General features: G+C 44.4%; 2 protein-coding genes across 4 annotated transcripts in view; one reads left to right on the top strand and one right to left on the bottom strand.

Annotated features, from left to right (window-relative positions):
- On the top strand, positions 1-5,101 carry LOC111967979 (histone-lysine N-methyltransferase PRDM9). 2 transcript variants are annotated; one of them, XM_023993454.2, is made up of 7 exons: positions 1-365; positions 667-762; positions 884-982; positions 1,179-1,450; positions 1,909-1,976; positions 2,065-2,255; positions 2,451-5,101. In XM_023993454.2, exons 2-7 carry the CDS (start codon positions 669-671, stop codon positions 4,568-4,570), a joined length of 2,844 nt encoding a protein of 947 aa, XP_023849222.1. In that variant the 5' UTR covers positions 1-365; positions 667-668; the 3' UTR covers positions 4,571-5,101. The 2 variants fall into 2 exon arrangements, with proteins under 2 accessions (XP_023849222.1, XP_023849223.1); XM_023993455.2 differs by having other exon boundaries at positions 884-970.
- LOC111967981 (neurabin-2) overlaps positions 4,973-20,335 on the bottom strand; it is a 24,460-nt gene continuing 9,097 nt past the window's right edge. For both annotated transcript variants that reach the window (XM_023993457.2, XM_023993456.2), the window contains 9 exons: positions 13,450-13,582; positions 13,000-13,120; positions 12,519-12,623; positions 9,665-9,797; positions 8,317-8,469; positions 8,157-8,210; positions 7,526-7,755; positions 7,197-7,290; positions 4,973-6,695 (listed from right to left, as the gene is read on the bottom strand). In XM_023993457.2, coding sequence (XP_023849225.1) covers positions 6,645-6,695; positions 7,197-7,290; positions 7,526-7,755; positions 8,157-8,210; positions 8,317-8,469; positions 9,665-9,797; positions 12,519-12,623; positions 13,000-13,120; positions 13,450-13,582 — 1,074 coding nt within the window. In that variant the 3' untranslated portion in view covers positions 4,973-6,644. The remainder of the gene's footprint in view (positions 6,696-7,196; positions 7,291-7,525; positions 7,756-8,156; positions 8,211-8,316; positions 8,470-9,664; positions 9,798-12,518; positions 12,624-12,999; positions 13,121-13,449; positions 13,583-20,335) is intronic.

Raw genomic sequence — 20,335 nt, forward strand, 5'->3', positions numbered from 1 at the left:
TTATATGAAGATCTCCTTCATCATGTAAAGTAGTTTATGAGATTATGTTACTGTATAGAAACACTAAAGCGTATGAATAATACTCTGGTCATCAAAGCATAATCAATAATTGCAAAAAGTCACATTTTAGAGGCAAGCCATCAGTGTGAAAGGTTTGCACTTCCGGGTCATGTAAAGGGAACAGCGCTACAAGCTACCCATGAATGGTTGCGGTCCGCCATCAAAACAACTTGAAGAAGGAGAAGCTACTCATGAATTTTCTCCTCAAAAGTCAAATCAGTTTTCCAAAATTMACATACACTAGTACCTAAATGATAACGAAGATTATTAGTAATTACAGGTTTCAAGAAGATCAGGTTGTCCAGGTGTGTCAATATTATTTTGAACATTAGCTAGCTATCTTGCAAGATAATGCTAATTCCACATTGCTAGCTAGCATTTTTGTATGTAGCTTGCTAGCTAACAACAATGTGCATTATGACATTTAGATGTTGTATTTTCTTTAGTAGCTAAGGCACTGTTACATTAATTCGTGAAATTGGTATAATATCAGGACAAATGGCTTTTGCCATAGTTTATCACACAGGGTGAAGGTGTTGTCCTGATACATGGCTGTTGTGTTGTGCTTGCTAACACTGTCATTGCTACACTACTAACCGAATACAGTGATGTCTGAAGAAGTGATCGTCGTGGAGTGGGCAGAGCCTGGTGTGTCAGAGGAGGGATGCCAAGTCCAAATCATTACAGACAACCCCTCTGCAGGTGTGGTACTCAGGCTACAGTAGCCAAATTCAATCAGTTTCAGATTGTGATTGTCATGTACTCCTGTGTCAGGAACATTTGTCATATACTCAATTTTCTCACTGGATCTGTGTTGTCACAGTYTTCTCTGACAGCCTCGTCCAGAATATATTGGTGAACACTGTGGTACAAGGCCAAGAGGAGGATCATCAACTACTAGATGACAACGGTAATGACCTCTGTGAGTGAGAATGAATTCTGTGTACTCTGACTATCTTGAATTCCAAGGCCATCACTGGTCTTTGCATGCATCTTTCAAATCATAGTTGATTAGATCTACAGTTGGTAAGTGGAAAGCCATGTTATATCCAATTTAGCTTACCACATGATTGTACCAGCTTACTTAGGCCTATCACTTTGTATTTTTATTTTTACAGATTGTGAGGAGTGTCATACCTCCAACAAAGACCAGTGTGATGTCCAAGGTGGTCTGTCCTTCATGCTGGACTCACCCACTCCAATGGGTATACCTCAGAGGGCCCTCCTCACCCTACCCCATGGGCTGGTGGTAGGCAGGTCCAGTATCCCAGGGGCAGGCCTGGGGGTCCTAAACCAAGGGCCAACTGTGGCCCCAGGAATGCACTTTGGCCCCTGTGAGGGGGAGGTGACTACCAGGGAAAGAGCAGTAGCAAGTGACTATTCCTGGGAGGTGAGTGAGTGCTGATATACTGGGCAATTGTGATATGTAGGGAAATTCAGATGGCTGATTTAGGACCCTTTTTACTGAATAGTGTGTTTGTTTCCTATGATGTGTTTTGTATCTGTTTTGATTTTCGTAGTGATATATGTGTATATTTTTCTATTTGCAGGGCTCATCTGTAAAAGAGACCTTGGTCTCAGCTTGACTCCCTGTCAAAATAAAGGTTAAATATTGTACAAAATACTGTACTATAGTTTGTGTAAAACTAACTGTGTCCCAAACGGCACCCTATTCCCTACTTTTGACCACAGCCCTGGGTGATATTTGGGTGCACCTACAGTGCAGGATCTGTCATTGCTATTCCATGGAAATCTTAAGCATGGTCTATACTCTATTTATGACTGTTGTGCCGAGTCAGCTGAGATTATTTGTCATGTTTTTCTATAAAAGCATAGCTTTTTTTTCAGGTCTGGAACAGTAAGAGTGAATCTGAGTACATCGATGCTGCACGAGACACTCATTCCAACTGGATGAGGTAACTTGTAGAACGTACCCTCACTTATTCTACACTCTGTCTGTCTAAGTCACACTGCGCTCACTCTCTCTCTGTCGCTCTCTCTCAGGTATGTTAACTGTGCTCGCAATGAAGAGGAAGGTAATCTCATAGCACTCCAGTACAGGGGGATTGTTTTCTTCCACTGCTGCCGCTCCATCCTCCCAGGAGATGAGTTCCTGTTTTGGCCTGGGGGCAGATTCATCGAAAGGTTTAGGGACCCCTCTGACCAAATCTGGCTCCGAAAGTGCACCCCTTCAGGTACTTATCGTTCTGGGTCTCCTTATACGACCTTGCTCAGGCACTGGGCGTCTAGAAGGCTTATGTGAGGGTGTATAAAGAATAATAATAGGGAATATTACATTTCTCAATCTCAAAAAGGTTGAAAGAATGCCAGTCACTTTAGTAATGTTTAGTAAGACCTAACTTTTGCGTCTTCTTTTCTCTCTGTTTCAGAGTTTAGAACAGATTTGTCGTCACAGGTTTTCCTCTGCTGTCAGTGCCAGCTTACTTTCACCACCAAGTCCTACCTTCAAAAACATACAGAGAAATCACACTCTCTGGACCTATCACCTGCGTCTGCACTGAGTGAGCTTGACAATCACCTTTCTAACGGCAATGTGAAGCCAGACCCTATGTCGTCGTCCTCTGTAGGGGAGTTGGCCTACCGGTGCCCTCAGTGTCCTAAGAGCTTTAAGCAGAAGGGCCACGTCCAGAGACACATGCGAAATGTCCACTCCAAGGTGAAACCGTACTGCTGCATCCATTGTAGGAGGTGTTTCGCTCAGCTGTCTTGTCTGGCCAGGCACCAGATACGAGTTCATGGCAAGAAGAAGAAGCAGGGAATAGAAGAGTTTATGTCTGAAGAGGTCAGAGGGAAGAGTCAGCCATCCCCTAACAGGACCCAGGAAACTGAGTCCTCCACCTCCGATGCTCCACCTACAGGGGCCTCTGTCTTATTCCCATGTCCTCACTGCCCATTCTCTTCTACTGTGGAGAGCAGCCTTTGTCAGCACATGAAGAGCCATGACCAAAGGGAAAAGGTCATCAAAATGCAGGCTTTTGTAGAGGTCAGAGGGGAGAGCACCCATAAACCCGAATCCCCAGAACTCCCCTCTGATGCTCTACATACAGAGCCCCAGACAGATGAGCCGGCACAAACAGGTGAGGAGGCCAACAGCTGCTCTCAGTGTGGGAAGAGCTTTAAACAGAAGGGCCACTTCCAAAGACACATGCGAGCTGTCCACTCCAACGTCAGACCCTACTGCTGCCCCCAGTGCAGGAAGTGTTTCGCTCAGGGGTATGACCTGGCGAGGCACCAGCTACGAGTTCACGGAACGAAGAAGAAGCGTCGAGTAGTAGAGGTCAGAGGGGAGAATCTGCCCCGGCCGCCCTCTGACAGCGCCTGGGAACCGGAGCCCCCCTCCACCAATGATTCACCTACAGAGACCCAGACTGGAAGAGCTCCCTCTCAGAGACTAAGGAACCTCAGAGTAAAGTCCACCAGGACCTCTAAAGCCAAAACTAAGGCAAACGCACCAAAACAAAGACAAATCAGTACCAAGAAGAGATCCCATTCAGATGCTCTGGACATGGAGAAGGAGATGGAGGGAGATGCTGTTGGAGAGGAGGCCCAGTACAGCTGCACTGAGTGTCAGGGAACCTACGACAACCCAGAGTCTCTCAGATCCCATCAGTGCATCCAGGTTGTGGTGGGGCCGCCGCCGTACTCTTGCTCTACATGTGGGGTTACCTTCAAACGGTACACCACCCTGAAGAAGCACAAGCTCAACAAGCACCCGAAGGAAAATATGCGTTATTGCTGCACCCGCTGTGGAAGGTTCTTCAGTCAGGCTGCCGGTCTACAGCGCCACCTGGAGGCAGAAGTATGTAAGGACATCCAGCTGAGCTCTGAAGCGGTCCCCTGCTCCTACTGCCAATTCTCCTTCACCGAGGAGAGGTACCTCCGGAAGCACGTTAAGAGACACCACCCTGAGGAGTATGTCTCTCAGGCCTCAGGCCTGGGCTCAGGCCTCATTCCGCCAGAGCCGAAGGCCGTAGAGGGAGGAGAGGTCCACCTCTGCTTTCAGTGTGGGAAGAGCTACAAGTATGTTAAATGCTTCAAATCGCACAGGTGTTTCCAGTCAGTCACAGCCAAACGGTACTTGTGCAATGACTGTGGGAAAGGTTTCTCTTGTTTCTACAGCCTTAAGCAGCATCAGCGGATTCACACGGGAGAGAAGCCATACCGCTGTTCTTATTGCGAGAAGTGTTTTAGCCACTCTGGACAGCTGAATGTGCATGTGAGGATACACACAGGGGAGAAGCCTTTCCTGTGTACAGAGTGTGGAGAGACCTTCCGTCAGTCTGGGGATCTGAAGCGCCATGAGAGAAAACACACTGGGGTGAAACCATGTACCTGTCCTGAATGTGGGAAAAGCTTCAGTCGACCTCAGAGTCTGAAAGCTCACCAGCTGCTGCACAACGGAGAGAAACTGTACAAGTGTGATCAGTGTGTCAAAAGGTTTTCACGAAATTATCACCTGACGAGACACCATGAAAAGATGCACTCATAATTTGGCTGCACCACACACACACTATTTACTATTGGGTTCATTTGAAAACACTTGGTTAAGTTGATATTTCTGTAGCAGAGCAACATTCACAGATCAGAATACCATTCTATTTACAACAAGTAAAAGCATGTGATTTGTGTTTTATTATTGCTCAACCTCACTAACGCTCGTGTTTGAGTGGAAGCAAGTCCCTGCAGCAATGTTCCAACATCTAGTGGAAAGCCTTCCAAGAAGAGTGGAGGCTGTTATAGCAGCAAAGGGGGGACCAACTCCATCCATATTCATGCCCATGATTTTGGAATGAGATGTTCGATGAGCAGGTGTCCATACTTTTGGTTATGTAGTGTATCTTTGTACCTGAAGATAAGGGAAATGGAAAATGAATAAAAAAAGACTTCAGTATCACGGTTCACCATTTATTCCACAAAACATATAATGCAAAGCATGTGCCCTGTACACGCCTAAAATCTTATGAAAATACATAACATGCTCATGAGATATTTCTTCATTTCATAAAATTATCTAACACTCTCTTTGTGAAATCACCCAGGTCTTGCCTCTGAAATTCAACAAATATCCATTCTAAACCGTTTTTCCTTTCCATCATCACTCGTTTCTTTGCATTGCTTATCTTACCAGCTTTAATACAACACCTCACATATGGCGTTTACCATATAAACAACTCAAATATTTCAGTCATCTTAACTATACAAACACACTGGTATGGGAGTTGACACAAATAGGCTTTTTACAGTAAGTTTCCCTCCAAACTGTGAAGAAGCAGGTGAATACTACCTGGCAGTGAGTCCATGTGCTACAGTCAGAGGAATGGGGAGTGCACAATAGCTGCTGGTGATGTTTCATCACCATCGAAGTCCATGGTTGTGTTCATTAGGGTACACAACAGACAAGTCCAGATAGGCCTAGTCCTTCCCTGTTTCAGTCCATTTTATTCTGTTTGGTTCCTAATGAACATGCACCAGTTGTGTTTCCCAACACTTTCCATCACCAGTGTCTGCCATTCAGTCAGTGTTGAACACATCTTTGATAACATCCACAATAAAATTAAAAACGATCAGATTTCAAATCTTGTCCATGTCCCTTTGTASCACAGCAGATTTGGAAACTCTCTTCTGGTCCTTTTTACAATGAGTTATTTTATGTAAGTTCAGTTATTTAAGAAAGGGGTTGTTACTGAAGGTTTACTATGCTCTTACTGAATCGCATCAGTAGCCATTACTGGCTAGCGGAGTTGACTGGCTAACAATACACACTACGGTTGTTAACTCTGAAAGGTAGGCAGCAGTCGACTGAAGTTGAGTGACAAACCCCTGCAAAGGTTGGATTGCTGATCTAATTGTAGGAGATGGATAGCTGACAGTATCTCTTATTTTCCCTTACATTCCAGTGAAGCACCAACACAATCATTCTATATCTTCTCCAGTGTCAACATTTTACAATTACATGTCTTCCTCAGTCACATAAGTTATCATATGCACCAACTCTTGACTCCATTAGTGCATACACGTTAAATGTTTTACATGTATTAATAAAAAATATATACAAACCAAACTTTGTTTGAAAACCACAGTATTACAGCTGTAAAATGACAATTCCAGAAAATAAAACATCACAAAACAAAGAAAAGGAATTTGTTTTTGCAATTGAAATCAAAAGCCTGGTTTTCTAATTCACCCAAACACTATTTTCTATCAAATGGCCAAATACTGAACACTGGAAAAAAATGAGGAACAGCAACGGTTAGAGCTCCACAGAAGTTCTTGCCAGTATTTTTTTTTATGTTAAGAAAATGGTTGATTAAACTATCAGACAAACCAGTAGCCATTGGCAATATTACCAGATCGGAAATATTCACAAAACAAACAACAAAAACAGGATTAAAAGGATTGTTAGATAAAGAGATTATATGCAGCAATACAAAGCCTGAGGGTACATGTATGCAACCGCAAACCAAGCTAAAGTTTGAGGCAAGAAATACCCTGGGTCCACTGCAAATACAATAACATCCTGGTATCCACTTAATGTTCTTGAAGAGACATAGGAAACAAGGCTTTTATAAAGGTTCAGATTTCAGCTCTTCAACCCTGCATTCCAGATCTGCTACCTGCAACCAAAGTAACACAGAAAGTTATGGTTACGTATTATGATAGACTACTAGAAACTTTACCAATGCTCTGCTTCACCAATGGTCTCCCCAATGGCTGTGTAACAGTATAACTTTACGTCCGTCCCCTCGCCCCGGCGCGAACCAGGGACCCTCTGCACACATCAACAACAGTCACCCACGAAGCATCGTTACCCTCATCGCTCCACAAAAGCCGCGGCCCTTGCAGAGCAAGGGGAACCACCACTTCAAGTCTCAGAGCAAGTGACGTCACCGACTGAAAGGCTGCTAGCGCGCACCACCGCTACCTAGCTAGCCATTTCACATCGGTTACAGCTGCACACAATGAAATATATAATATATATCATTTAACAGACACTTATCTAAAMCAACTGACAGTCATGTGTGCATACATTTCTCATATTGGTGGCCCCAGCAGGAATCGAACACACAAACCTTGGTGTTTGAGCCACACATACAGCCATCAGTCTCCACTATTACCTGTTCATGGAGCTGTCCTGACTCCTCCTTCAGTGATGCCTCGGCCCCGTCCTGTACACAGCGCTGAGTCTCCTTCTTCAGGTACTCAATCTCCCTACAGATGAGACGTCACAGAGAGACACTAATCACACTCAGTGTTTCCCCTATTTTAATTTAGCAACGGTGGCCCAAATTGTTGCCACTGCAAAAATATTTTTCTGCAGAGACGRGCTTTTAAATGGATAGTCAATGGCTCCATGACTGGAAGTCTATGGGAACAGCTACCATGTCATTGCGCTAACGCTAGTAGCAATGCAACCTGTGTGTGTGTGTGTATGGCCCGGCCTTACTTCTGCTGGTACTCCTTGATGAGGCGCTTGGCCTTGCTGTACTTGCGCTCCAGAGCCTGGTACTGGGCCTGCGTCTCCTTCAGGTGCTCGTCCACAGCCTGACACAGACTCTGGGCCTCCATCCAGTAGCCRTCCAGCTTCTCCATGCGCTCCTTGTTCTCCTGCAGGGTCTGCTCCAGCTGGTTCTTGTCCATACGCCAGCGCTGCTTGTCCTGCTCTGCATGGTTCAGCTGGGAGTGTGGAGAAGTACACACACACACAGATGCGCGTAAGTACACACACACAGGTAGACAAACGGACTGGCCGTAAATGCAACTGAATATTAATTAAGTAGTAYATGTACTGTACAATTAAACATTGGGACATAACATTTAATAACAATCACAATATATATATATTATTTTATTTAACCTGGATATAACTGGGCAAGTCCATTAAGAACAAATTCTTATTTACGATGACGGCCTACCAAAAGGCCCCCTGCGGGGACGGGGGCTGGAATTAAAAATACTAAATAAAAATATAGGACAAACCACACATCACGAAAAAGAGAGACACCACAACACTACATAAAGAGAGTGACCTAAGACAACAACATAGCATAGCAGCAACATAATACAACTTAACCTACCTTTCTTTTCAGCTGTTGGATCTCTGCCTGTGTTACAGCATGCTTTATTTGAAGCTGAGGAGAGAGAGTTAAGGAAGTTGTTGCAAAATCTGTCCAAAAAGTAGTGCAGTATATAAGGAATAGGGTGACACCGCCCTTTATCTTTAATGGTTTCTCTCACCTCCCGGTACTTATGGGCCAGCTTCTCAGGGTCCGCCTCCAGGGGAGAGATGTCCTCGTTCTCAGCCAGGTCAAACACCTCGATGGCAGACGGCTCCGTGGGGCTGACCTCCTCCTCGTCATCCTCCTCCTCATCAGTACCATATTCACCATCCTGGGGAAAGAGAGGACCGGTGAGCCCGAAGTAACAATTCGGTTTGGGGTTTAATTGATCTCCAGCTCTTAATTGACAGGGCCAAAGTGTCTGCATATTTGAATAGGTTCAATATGCTTCCATCAATCCCATTTCACGTTTTTATAAATGCCTGTGACTGCTGCTACTATAACAGCATCATGGTTATAAGAATTTATTCTTAACCGACTTCCCTAGTTAAATAAAGGTAAAATAAAATAATAAAATGGTTGGTTGGTACTGAGACTGGCCACTAGATGGCGGATAACACCATTGAAGAGCATCCCTAGATTGATGGAGAGAACACAGAACAAACCCTCAACCATTATGCCATCATTCTGCATGTCAACGTAATAAGATGGAGAACATAAGAATGCCCTGCATCCTCATAGGATTTTGATTGGACAGAGGTTTAAAAAAAAAAAAATCATCCTTTTGGGTTGTAAGTACTCTAAAATCTCTAACCCAACAACCCAGAGATGAAGAGGCCAAAACATCAGAAACACTGATTCATTTTGAAAAATAAGTCCTAGGGAGAGAATTTAATTTATRCTACTTGGCCTATGCTCTCTAAACTGACCTGTTGGTATGCATCACAAATGGCACCCTATTGCCTATATAGTGCACTACTTTTGACCAGAGCCCATAGGAAGAATAGTGTGTCATTTGGGAAGCAGACTTGTGTTTATACTGTCTGGAGGCTATACTGAACAGTAACAGCGTAGCTAAGGGCACACGCCCATACAGCGCACTCGATACAGCCACCGGCTTTGGGTCAATTCTGACAAAGATGTGATTGGCACACATACAGTATCTTAATCCTAAAAGGGTTAAAGAGAACACACAGAGGGGAAAAATTTACCTAAAAACACGTATTATTAATTTAAAAAAATTAAAATAGTGACCATGTTTCAGTTTCTCTCTAAACTAGCCGTGTTCAGGGTCATGTTCTTTAAGGCACAGAGTAGCAAAACATTTAGCAACATAAAGAAAATATCTGTGTTCTTATTGGACACGTTCTGGTAGTAACTCCCCTGCTGTCAGGTGGTCTGTCTGTCCATCTGTACTGTACTTCTTGGTTGTCCATGTACTGGCTGTAGACTGGCTGTAGACCAGTTGTAGACCTACCTTCTGGCCATCCATGTACTGGTTGGTTACAGACTGGTTGTAGACCTACCTCTTGGTCGTCCATGTACTGGCTGTAGCGTTGTTCCATCATCTCTCTCTGCCAGCGCTCCTGTTCCAGGGTCTGTTGGATCAGCTGGGCCACCTCACTTTGRTCGCCCGGCTTCTCCCGACCAATCAGAAACCTGCATAAAATTACACAGATTTTGAAAATGGCTTTCTATGTGGACTGCAACAAGAGGAACCGCTATGATATGGTCCCTTAGCAAGAAGTTAAATAATCTGAATTATATAACCTCTCAACCTTGACCCAATATGCTCCGAGAGAGACGTGTTTTTCAGTGTAATACTCTCCTCAGCTATGTAAGAGGAATCGGAGTAGTTCAGAATGAGTACCCATAGTCAGTCAGTTATCAAGATCACCACAACAGCCTTAGAATCCCCCCGTTAACTATCAGGTAATTAAATGCTAAACACAGTTCCCATCCTCATTCACCCATCCATTCCCATGGCTGACATTTTTATGAATAGGTCCAACTGACCGCCTGCCTGCCTCAACCCTTCCTTCCCTGTCTACTGATCTATAATGCATGAGCTCTCTCTAAAGTCACACAACACTAACAATTACACACACACACAGGAACACAGGCACACCACACACTAACAATTACCCCCATAGCTCTACTGATCACTAGTTCCAGAATTATGAATGAATGAGCCTGTATACGACAAAGCAGTGTTGGGGATTGAGGAACAGGCAGGCGACTCTGGTGCCCCATTCAGTCAGCCACAAATAGACCCCTCTGGCATTTAAGAATGATAATTGTGTTGATGCCTGCTGTGAGCATGATGGTGATGTTTTTATGCTCTTCCATGGTTCAAATGTGAGTTTCAGCTTTGTCTGTGGTTCTGTTGCTGTATCTCCGAAGGGAAGTTTTCACTTTTCATCATGGCCCCATTTGACCTCTGATGACTGACTACTCTGCATGCCCTGGTCTACACAGTATTTATGTGGGAGGATGTGGTCATTTAGACAGTCTTCTCTAAAGTCTAAAGCCGATGCAAAACTAAGAAGAAAATGTGTACAGAAAACCTGAACGGAGTCTGGCGTCACGCAGTACTACAAAGAAAATAGAGTAGGGATTAGAGTTGATGGGCCCAACTTTATACAGGGCCAAGTCATTTAACCTATCTGTATTCAAGTGTTTGAGAGAGACATCCATCAAGGCAACTCTATTCCCTCTCAGTAGCTAATTGTTCTCAAAGCAGTAGTAAACTCAGCAAAAAAATWAAATGTCCTCTCACTGTCAACTGCGTTTATTTTCAGCAAACTTAACATGTGTAAATATGTGTATGACCATAACAAGATTCAACAACTGAAACATAAACTGAACAAGTTCCACAGACATGTGACTAACAGAAATGGGAGGAACAAAATCAAAAGTAACAGTCAGTATCTGGTGTGGCCACCAGCTGCATTAAGTACTGCAGTGCATCGCCTCCTCATGGACTGCACCAGATTGGCCAGTTCTTACTGTGAAATGTTAACCCACTCTTCCACCAAGGCACCTGCAAGTTCCCAGACATTTCTGGGGGGAATGGCCCTAGCCCTCACCCTCTGATCCAACAGGTCCCAGACGTGCTCAATGGGATTGAGATCCGGGCTCTTCGCTGGCCATGGCAGAACACTGACATTCCTGTCTTGCAGGAAATCACGCACAGAACGAGCAGTATGGCTGGTGGCATTGTCATGCTGGAGGGTCATGTCAGGATGAGCCTGCAGGAAGGGTACCACATGAGGGAGGAGGATGTCTTCCTTGTAACGCACAGCGTTGAGATTGCCTGCAATGACAACAAGCTCAGTCCGATGATGCTGTGACACACCGCCCCAGACCATGACGGACCCTCCACCTCCAAATCGATCCCGCTCCAGAGTACAGGCCTCGGTGTAACGCTCATTCCTTCGACGATAAACGCGAATCCGACCATCACCCCTGGTGAGACAAAACCGCGACTAGTCAGTGAAGAGCACTTTTTGCCAGTCCTGTCTGGTCCAGCGACGGTGGGTTTGTGCCCATAGGCAAAGTTGTTGCCGGTGATGTCTGGTGAGGACCTGCCTTACAACATGCCTACAAGCCTTCAGTCCAGCCTCTCTGCGGACAGTCTGAGCACTGATGGAGGGATTGTGCGTTCCTGGTGTAACTAGGGCAGTTGTTGTTGCCATCCTGTACCTGTCCCGCAGGTGTGATGTTCGGATGTACCGATCCTGTGCAGGTGTTGTTACACGTGGTCTGCCACTGCGAGGACGATCATCTGTCCGTCCTGTCTCCCTGTAGCACTGTCTTAGGCATCTCACAGTATGGACGTTGCAATTTATTGCCTGCAGTCCTCATGTCTCCTTGCAGCATGCCTAAGGCACGTTCACGCAGATGAGCAGGGACCCTGGGCATCTTTCTTTTGGTGTTTTTCAGAGTCAGTAGAAAGGCCTCTTTAGTGTCCTAAGTTTTCATAACTGTGACCTTAATTGCCTACCATCTGTAAGCTGTTAGTGTCTTAACGTCCGTTCCACAGGTGGATGTTCATTAATTGTTTATGGTTCATTGAACAAGCATGGGAAACAGTGTTTAAACCCTTTACAATGAAGATCTGTGAAGCTATTAGAAATTATCTTTGAAAGACAGGGTCCTGAAAAAGGTTTATTTTTTTGCTGAGTTTAGTTGGTGAGGAAAAGAAACCTGCTAAAAAGGGAAAAAAGTGTTAACTAGAAGCCTCTGTAACATCAGAGTGTTGCATCGAAGTGTGCATCCCAAATAGCACCTTATTCCTTATATTGTGCACTATTTTTCACCAGAGCCCTATGGACCCTAGTCAAAAGTAGCGTACTATTGCCAAAAACATATCCTCACTTGACGGTGCCTGTGGTGTTCCTGAGGACGGAGGCAGCGAAGGTCTGGGTGACCCCCACCAGACTGGTCCCATCCACCTCCACTATCAGGTCATTCACCTGGATCCTGGGTGGAGAAACACAAAGCAGCACAACAACCTCAGCACCAGTCTTATAATATGCTTACTTTTTCATTCAAACTTTCATACAGGTTTGTCTCGGAGATAGAAATCTGTTTTGCTAGCGAGACCTGCTCCCGCAAGAAACTGTAATGTGACCGAATTGACTCCCTTRATTATTCCAAACCTATTTGTGGATATAACATATCAAAATCAGCAAGCTAGACAGAGATGTGAATACTACTACTAGACATACAAGTTTGGCTCATCTCACATGCTTGATTGCTTCTTAGATGTATTAAATCATGCAGAACCTGTTCAGGTAAGTCTGTCAGGAGTATAGATGGAAAAGCCGTAGATGAAGGCCACCATTTTGTAACGTACCTGCCATCCCGGTGCGCCGCTCCTCCATCGGTGACCGTCTTGACAAAGATGCCCAGTTTCTCCAGGCCCATGTCTGCCCCCGCCCCCATCCCAATGATACTGATACCCAGCCCATCCCCATCTGAGGACAGTGAGACAGTGAGAAAACAATAAAATCATCGTAATCCATGATGAAAATGAATTGCTCTTTTGTTTCATAATAGCTTTTTAAATCAGAATTCCCTCTTGGGAGAAGGGATAACTGGAAGGCCGATGTAGGGATGATAGATGCATGCTGATTGAGTGAGGGGATTGATCTCGGATTGTCTCAAGAGAATGGCGATTACAACTCCACTTTACAGTACTGTGAAGGGGAGTTTTTTTAAGTGGGCAATCTGGAATGTTCTTTGTTGTTTTTGCGAATCGCAGATTGCTACATTAAGGTTATGGGGTAACTGAGCTGAGGTGTACCTTTCTCAAGCTCGACGGGGAACAGATGGAGCCTCTCCACCCTCTTCTCCAGCTCGTACTCTGCAGACGCAGCCATGGGGTCCACGTCCTCATTCCGGCGGTCATAGTCCTCGTTGGGGTAGGTGGCAAACACCTGACAGATGAAGAGAACACAAAGTAGCTTATTACAAAACTGTTTAAACATACTTTTTACTTAGGCTGGACATGTGTAAAGCACTTTGTGACAACTGCTGATGTAAACAGGGCTTTATAAAAAAATGTTTTTGTTGTTGATAGATTTACTGATTGAGCAGAAGTTGCGGGTTTATCATTGAGTATGAGGATGTTTCTATCCGTGTTAGAAGAGGGCCTTAGTTCCATTATGTTCTGATAGGGTGGATGGAGTTGGGACACAGTGAAAAGGGTGACCACATAGTGTAATATACTGTCACGTCAATCACCTAAAAAAATGGACACAAACCATTTCCATCACCAAATTTGCCTCAGTTAAAGCTTGTTTCAACTACCAAAATGCTATTATATTCAGGTAAGACCTCAAATCAACCCCGGTATAAAACCCAAGCACCTCTCATAGAATAGATAGTGACCCATTTCAGAGCAGAGCTTCCACTTTAGCCCAGCTCCAACAGCATTCTTGCATCCCAAATGGCACCATATTCCCTACATAGTGCACTACTTTTGACCAGAGCCCTATGGGTAGTGCACTATATAGGGAGCTATTTGGGAATTAGCCCATAACAGTATACATAAGCACCTTCAGCATTCTAATGCAGTCCTGGCCACTGCAGCTGCCCCACACACACACACACACACACGTGTCCTCTCTTTCTCGGCCACTGTTCTCTCTGGTCTTCCAGGGAGACTCAGGTCACATGTGCACCTCACATAACCACTCTCCTACTAAGCTACACAGGACCTGCTCTGTGCTTTACCCTCTCTTCTCTTTCCATCTCACTCTACACCCTCCCATTCGTATCCCTCATTCCTCTCCTCTTTTTCTCTCCGTCCCTCCTCTCTCCATCCCCAATAACCTCTTCTCTTTTCTCACTCCTCATTCCCTGTTTTTTTTTTATCTCCCTCTTTTGCTTCTTCTCCTCACTCCCTCAGTTCCCAATATAACCTCTCATCTTTTAATCGTTTCCCTCCAATGAATAACCCTCCTCCTCTCTGTTACAACGGTCTTCATGTTTGCTCCCTTTTGTCATCTGTTTGTGCCTGTCTCAGAGTAGTCAGTACACACACACACCTCTTTGCTTGTACAGTGTCATCTAAATCACATGGTTTCTGTCTCCGTAGCAACCACACAGTGAAGTGCTTGTCAGATTTGACATTGCCCTTATGATTTAATCAACCTGACTAAATTGACTATTTTCTGTTTTCATACATCATTGAATACTAGGAAGGTTGAGGTGAGGCACATGTCTTTGGCTGGGTTAAACTGTATCTAGGTCTGTGCAGTTGAACACCCGGAAGAGCTCTTACATCAAAGCAGCCATTGTACAGTACATACACTGTTGACGACGCATCCTATGACCACGTAAATGCCAGCTCAGAGCTACACATTTAGGCACACACACACGCACGTTAATGACTACCTAAACCAGTAAACCTCTGACTGGTGTAGACCAATGGCGTGGGTTTGGCATATGGTCTAAATAGGTTGTGTGATTTAGGTTACCTTTGTATCTAGGCAGATTAGGATCATTTGGATTATAAGCAGACAGAAAATATGTTTAGCCTTCGTGTGAATAGATGTAGCCTGGCACTAGCACAGGGGTATTCAAATCTTACCCTACAAGGTCCGGACTACTGCTGGTATTCTGTTCTACCTGATAATTAACTACACCCCACCTGGTGTCCCAGGTTAGAGGGGAAGAATGAAAGAAAGCAGTGGAACTGGCATGGAGGTCCAGATTTGAGTTTGAGGGCATTAGCACATCAACAGTTAAAACAACTGAAAGTGGTCCCCCAAAGCTCTCTAACTGTGTGCATCCGAAATAACACCCTATTCCCTATATAGGGCACTACTTTTGACCAGAGCCCTATTCTTGTCTATTTATTGTATCTGTGCCTTTGTTKTGTGTCTGAAGCAACACCATAGAGCTAATAGAATTGCCCTTAAGGGGACAAATCAAGTTATCTGAATTTAATTGAAAAGTAGTTCACTACATAGGGAGTAGAGTGTAATTTGGGATTTAGCCACTGTCTCAAATGGCAGTTCGCTCCTTGAGTTTAATGACCACAGCTGGTGGCCCTTCCTGACCCCATTTCAAGGCCTTGTGACCAGAGACCAACTACAGTTCAGGCAGTATAGAGTATTAAAACATGTGTCAAAGGAAACAAGTCCCCTACATCAAGATGTGTCTGTACTCTGTACCACCTGCCTGTGTTGGGCTGGGCTGCATCATCTGCCTGACAAGACAAAGACACACGCACACACGACTGACCATGGCGCACACACACACACTGACATGGCACACACACACACACTGACATGGCGCAACACACACACACTGACATGGCACAACACACACACACACAGACATGACCACACAGCACACACACATGACACAACTGACATGGCACACACACACACACACTGACAACACACACACACTGACATGGCACACACAACACACATTGAACAGCACAACACACTGACATGGCACACCACACTAACACACACACACACTGACATGGCGCACACACACAGAAAGCTAACACTTTCTCCTTCCAAAGTCAAGAGATTTACTTCTTCCTTATATGGGAGTATCCCACTAAAGGACAGACACTGATCATCTTACATGATGCTCTCATATCCTCCCTGTTTCCCTCCCTCCCTTCTGTACTGTATGCACGCACGCACACACACAGTCGATGAACCCTGGCTGAGCTGGGCGGGGCAGATAAGGTGGCATTGTGGCAGTCAATGAGCGACATGAGCCTGCCTGCCAGCCTTTCCCCCTTTCAGGAGACAAACATTGGGATTAAGGTGGGGGGCTGGGCAGGGGGAGGCTGGGGCAGGGCAGGGGGAGGGCTGGGGCAGGATACATGCTGCTGCTGCTCCAGTTGTGACAGATAATAGGTCACAGTGGCTAACAGATGGCCAGGAACAACCCTCCCTCCAACCCTCTCTGCCACCAACCGCCCTACAAAAGCTGTGTGTGCAGCCAGTAGCTAAACTAAGCTAACCCCTTCTGTTTGTGTCAGAACAAGGAAACCAAACAGGGAAACCACTTGGAATGTATCACATATTAAAAACCCCAGCAACAAACAAATGACTAGGTTGGTACTATGGGAGGTATATAGAGGCATGCCCTTATGCTAGTATATTTTTTTTCAACAATTACCACAATGGCTCCTAGGTTGCACCCTAAATGGCACCCTAGTCCCTATGGCCTTGGTCAAATGAAGCTTTGTTTCCCCTTCACTARCTGAAGCATTGAGCATTTCCTGCCAATTGTGTCAAAACTAGGTTAATTACTCYAGGATTTGATCAACACAGTGTACATTGCCTAAATTCAACATACCTGGTCTTCCAGGTCAGTTAAATCCAAAACACGAAGTGCCTGCGGCACTCCAGGCCCAGGMTTGCCTACCCCTGAACTAGAGAATAGGATGCCACTTGGTACACAGCCCTTGGCTGGGAGGGATGTGGTTGGGTAACATTGTGGTCAACTGGTTACATCCTCCTAGTACCAGGTTTCCCAAACTCTGTACTCAGGACCCCTAAAGGGTGCACGTTTTTGTTTTTGCCCTAACACTAGACAGRTGATTCAAATGATCATTATTTATTTGAATCAGCTGTGTAGTGCTAGGGCAAAAACTAAAATGTGCACCCKTTGGATTCCCGAGGACCGGGTTTGGGAAACGCGGTCCTAGTAGAAAGCAGTTTACCCTGTTCCTCCTCTTGTTGCTTTCCCCAAAAGGGGAAACCCAAGAGGCTGTGTGGATGTGGTGTTGACGGGTGAGTTTAGTTGGTTTCTCACAACAGAAATAGCATGTTCCTCTCCACACAGTCTCTCCACAAGCTCAGCTGCTAACCTATTAACATTACCACTGGGGCGTTCCACACGTTTTTTTATWACACTCTTAGTCGCTCTTCCTATTACATTTTCTTTTTTACAAGATGTTKGTTTTCACTGTAAACTATTTGCTCTCCATGCATGGTAGAATCTCAATTGCATTTTCTTGATTCCTTTGCATCCTCTGTCCTGGCCTCCTCAAAACCCATTGGATGCAAAGGTCAGAGATCCCTCCCCTCTGACATTCTCATCCAATGGGTTTTGAGAAGGAGATGAGGAGAGTGGACGTGAGGAATCAAGGCAATGCAATCGAGATTCTCCCCATGTCCCATTGAAATGGCACTTTAGTCAGAGCTTTCTTCAACTACCAAAGTAGAATTATGGGATGGAAAGTGATGAGATTGGTTGTCTCATGTGTCCTATTAACATCTTCATTCATAGTTCAGAACAGGCAGTCTATCTGCTACTTGCAGTCTCAGAGCATTTCATTTCAATGTACCGGATATCTGTTGCAATTAACCCWCTAGATGTGTGATAAATTGGTTTCCGAGAGCTGGCTTGTAGCTTAATCAAACCACAGCAGCAACAAGCTCAGCACAGACTTAACGTCCCTCCGAGAATCACTCAGGTGGGCCTACCGCCAACAAACACTCAATCTCCCACTTACTGTCCTGAAGACAATCAAACCTTAATCAAACCGCACAAACAATCTTAGCACGTATAWCAGACTTAACGTCTCTCCGAGAATTAAGCAGACGTAACTACAACAAACACCTAATCCCACTAAGTCTCCTGATGACAATTGAACCTTAATTAAACTGCATAAACAAGCTAAATATAAGGAAGGGATACCTCAAACAAACAATCACAGTCAGTTCCAATGTGTTCGTCACCCCTTCCCCCTAATTCGTCAATGTTTGCAGATCTGAATGGTCTGGAAATGTATAAGCTTCCGCATATACAGTACCAGTGAAAAGTTTAGACACACCTACTCATTCCAGGGTTTTTCTTTATTTTTACTATTTTCTACATTMTAGAATAATAGTGAAGACATGAAAACTAATAAATAATACATATGGAATCATGTWGTAACCCCRAAAAAATGAACAAATCAAAATATATTTGATATTGAGATTCTTCACAGTAGCCACCCTTTGCCTTGATGACAGCTTCGTACAAACTTGCCATTCTCTCAACCAGCTTCATGAGGTAGTCACCTGGAATGCATTTAAATTAACAGGTGTGTCTTGTTAAAAGTGCATTTCTTTCCCTCTTAATGCATTTGAGCCAATCAGTTGTGTTGTGACAAGGTAGGGGTGGTATACAGGACATTGCCCTATTTGGTAAAAGACCAAGTCCATATTATGGCAAGAACAGCTCAAATAAYCAAAGAGAAATGACAGTCCATCATTACTTTAAGACATGAAGGTCAGTCAATGTGGAAAATGTCAAGAACTTTGAAAGTGCAGTTGTAAAAACCATCAGGCGCTACGATGAATCTAGCTCTCATGAGGACCGCCACAGGAAAGGAAGACCCGGAGTTACCTCTGCTGCAGAGGATAAGTTCATTAGAGTTAACTGCACCTCAGATTGCAGCCCAAATAAATGCTTCACAAAGTTCAAGTAACAGATGCATCTCAACATCAACTGTTCAGAGGAGACTGTGTGAATCAGGCCTTCATGGTTGAATTGCTGCAAAGAAACCACTACTAAAGGGCACCAATAAGAAGAAGAGACTTGCTTGGGCCAAGAAACGCGAGCAATGGACATGAGACTGGTGGAAATCTGTCCTTTGGTCTGATGAGTCCAAATTTGATATTTGATATATCCCATCTGGTTTGCGCTTAGTCAGACTATCATTTGTTTTTCAACAGAACAATGACCCAACACCTCCAGACTGTGTAAGGGCTATTTGACCAAGAAGGAGAGTAATGGAGTGCTGAATGATATATTAATCACTTGTGAATGATGCCCAGCTTGTGTGCAGTAAGGCAAGAAATGTCACATGCCTCTTTTTTTCAAATTTTTCCAATCATAGTCCCCCACCTCATGTAGCCTAGCCAGTAGGCCTATATGTTTTGATAAGGTTTGAATCGCAACTAAAATGGCCAAATAACTTCTTAATTAAGCACATTAATCCGCTTTGCAACMGGTGTTGAGCCTGAACTGGCATACAGTTTGGGGAAGATAATTTTCACCATAAAAATGCACCTTTATAATAAAGCATTACATGAAAATTGTGTTTTCCCGCTAKTTGATTGCATTTTGGAACATTCGCACTTATAGCCTACTGCCGTCTGCGGATTATTGCGCTTATAATGTGAAGAAATAGCCTAATAGTTTATCAAKATTTTAACCTAAACGTTTTGATCGGTTGCATGAGCATCATTGCTTTTGAAAGTTTTTTTGATATGAGTAGTGTATTCATTTGGGATCTATCACATCCCACAACGGTCCCAGACTATGTTTGGAATATTATTTCTCGTAGGCTAGTGCTTTTGCTGTTCGTTAGGCCTACTCATCTTGTTGGCTGACGAAAAGTAAAGGTGGACAGTCCTTCTAACATCTTCAATATGCACCTCGGAATTCGATAAGAAGGACGTGCGCAGTTGCGGCCCCGATGTGTCTGTCCTCACTTGTAGCTACTTCGGAGCTGAGATAGATGCCTGTGAGAAGACCTCAATCAAGTGACGGGTATTGGCTAATAAGAATTGAGATATCTGAGAGAACCATGTGAGTGAGAGGTGCTTCGMAACACGCAGCTGAAAGAAGGCAATTATAATTGTTATATTCAGCCCAAGGGCACAGCGTCCACTGGGCGCAAAAGGCATGGATWTGTTTAGGGGGCGTTATGGTCACAC

The sequence above is a fragment of the Salvelinus sp. IW2-2015 genome, linkage group LG8 (genome assembly GCF_002910315.2).
Source record: "Salvelinus sp. IW2-2015 linkage group LG8, ASM291031v2, whole genome shotgun sequence".
Taxonomy (NCBI): domain Eukaryota; kingdom Metazoa; phylum Chordata; class Actinopteri; order Salmoniformes; family Salmonidae; genus Salvelinus; species Salvelinus sp. IW2-2015.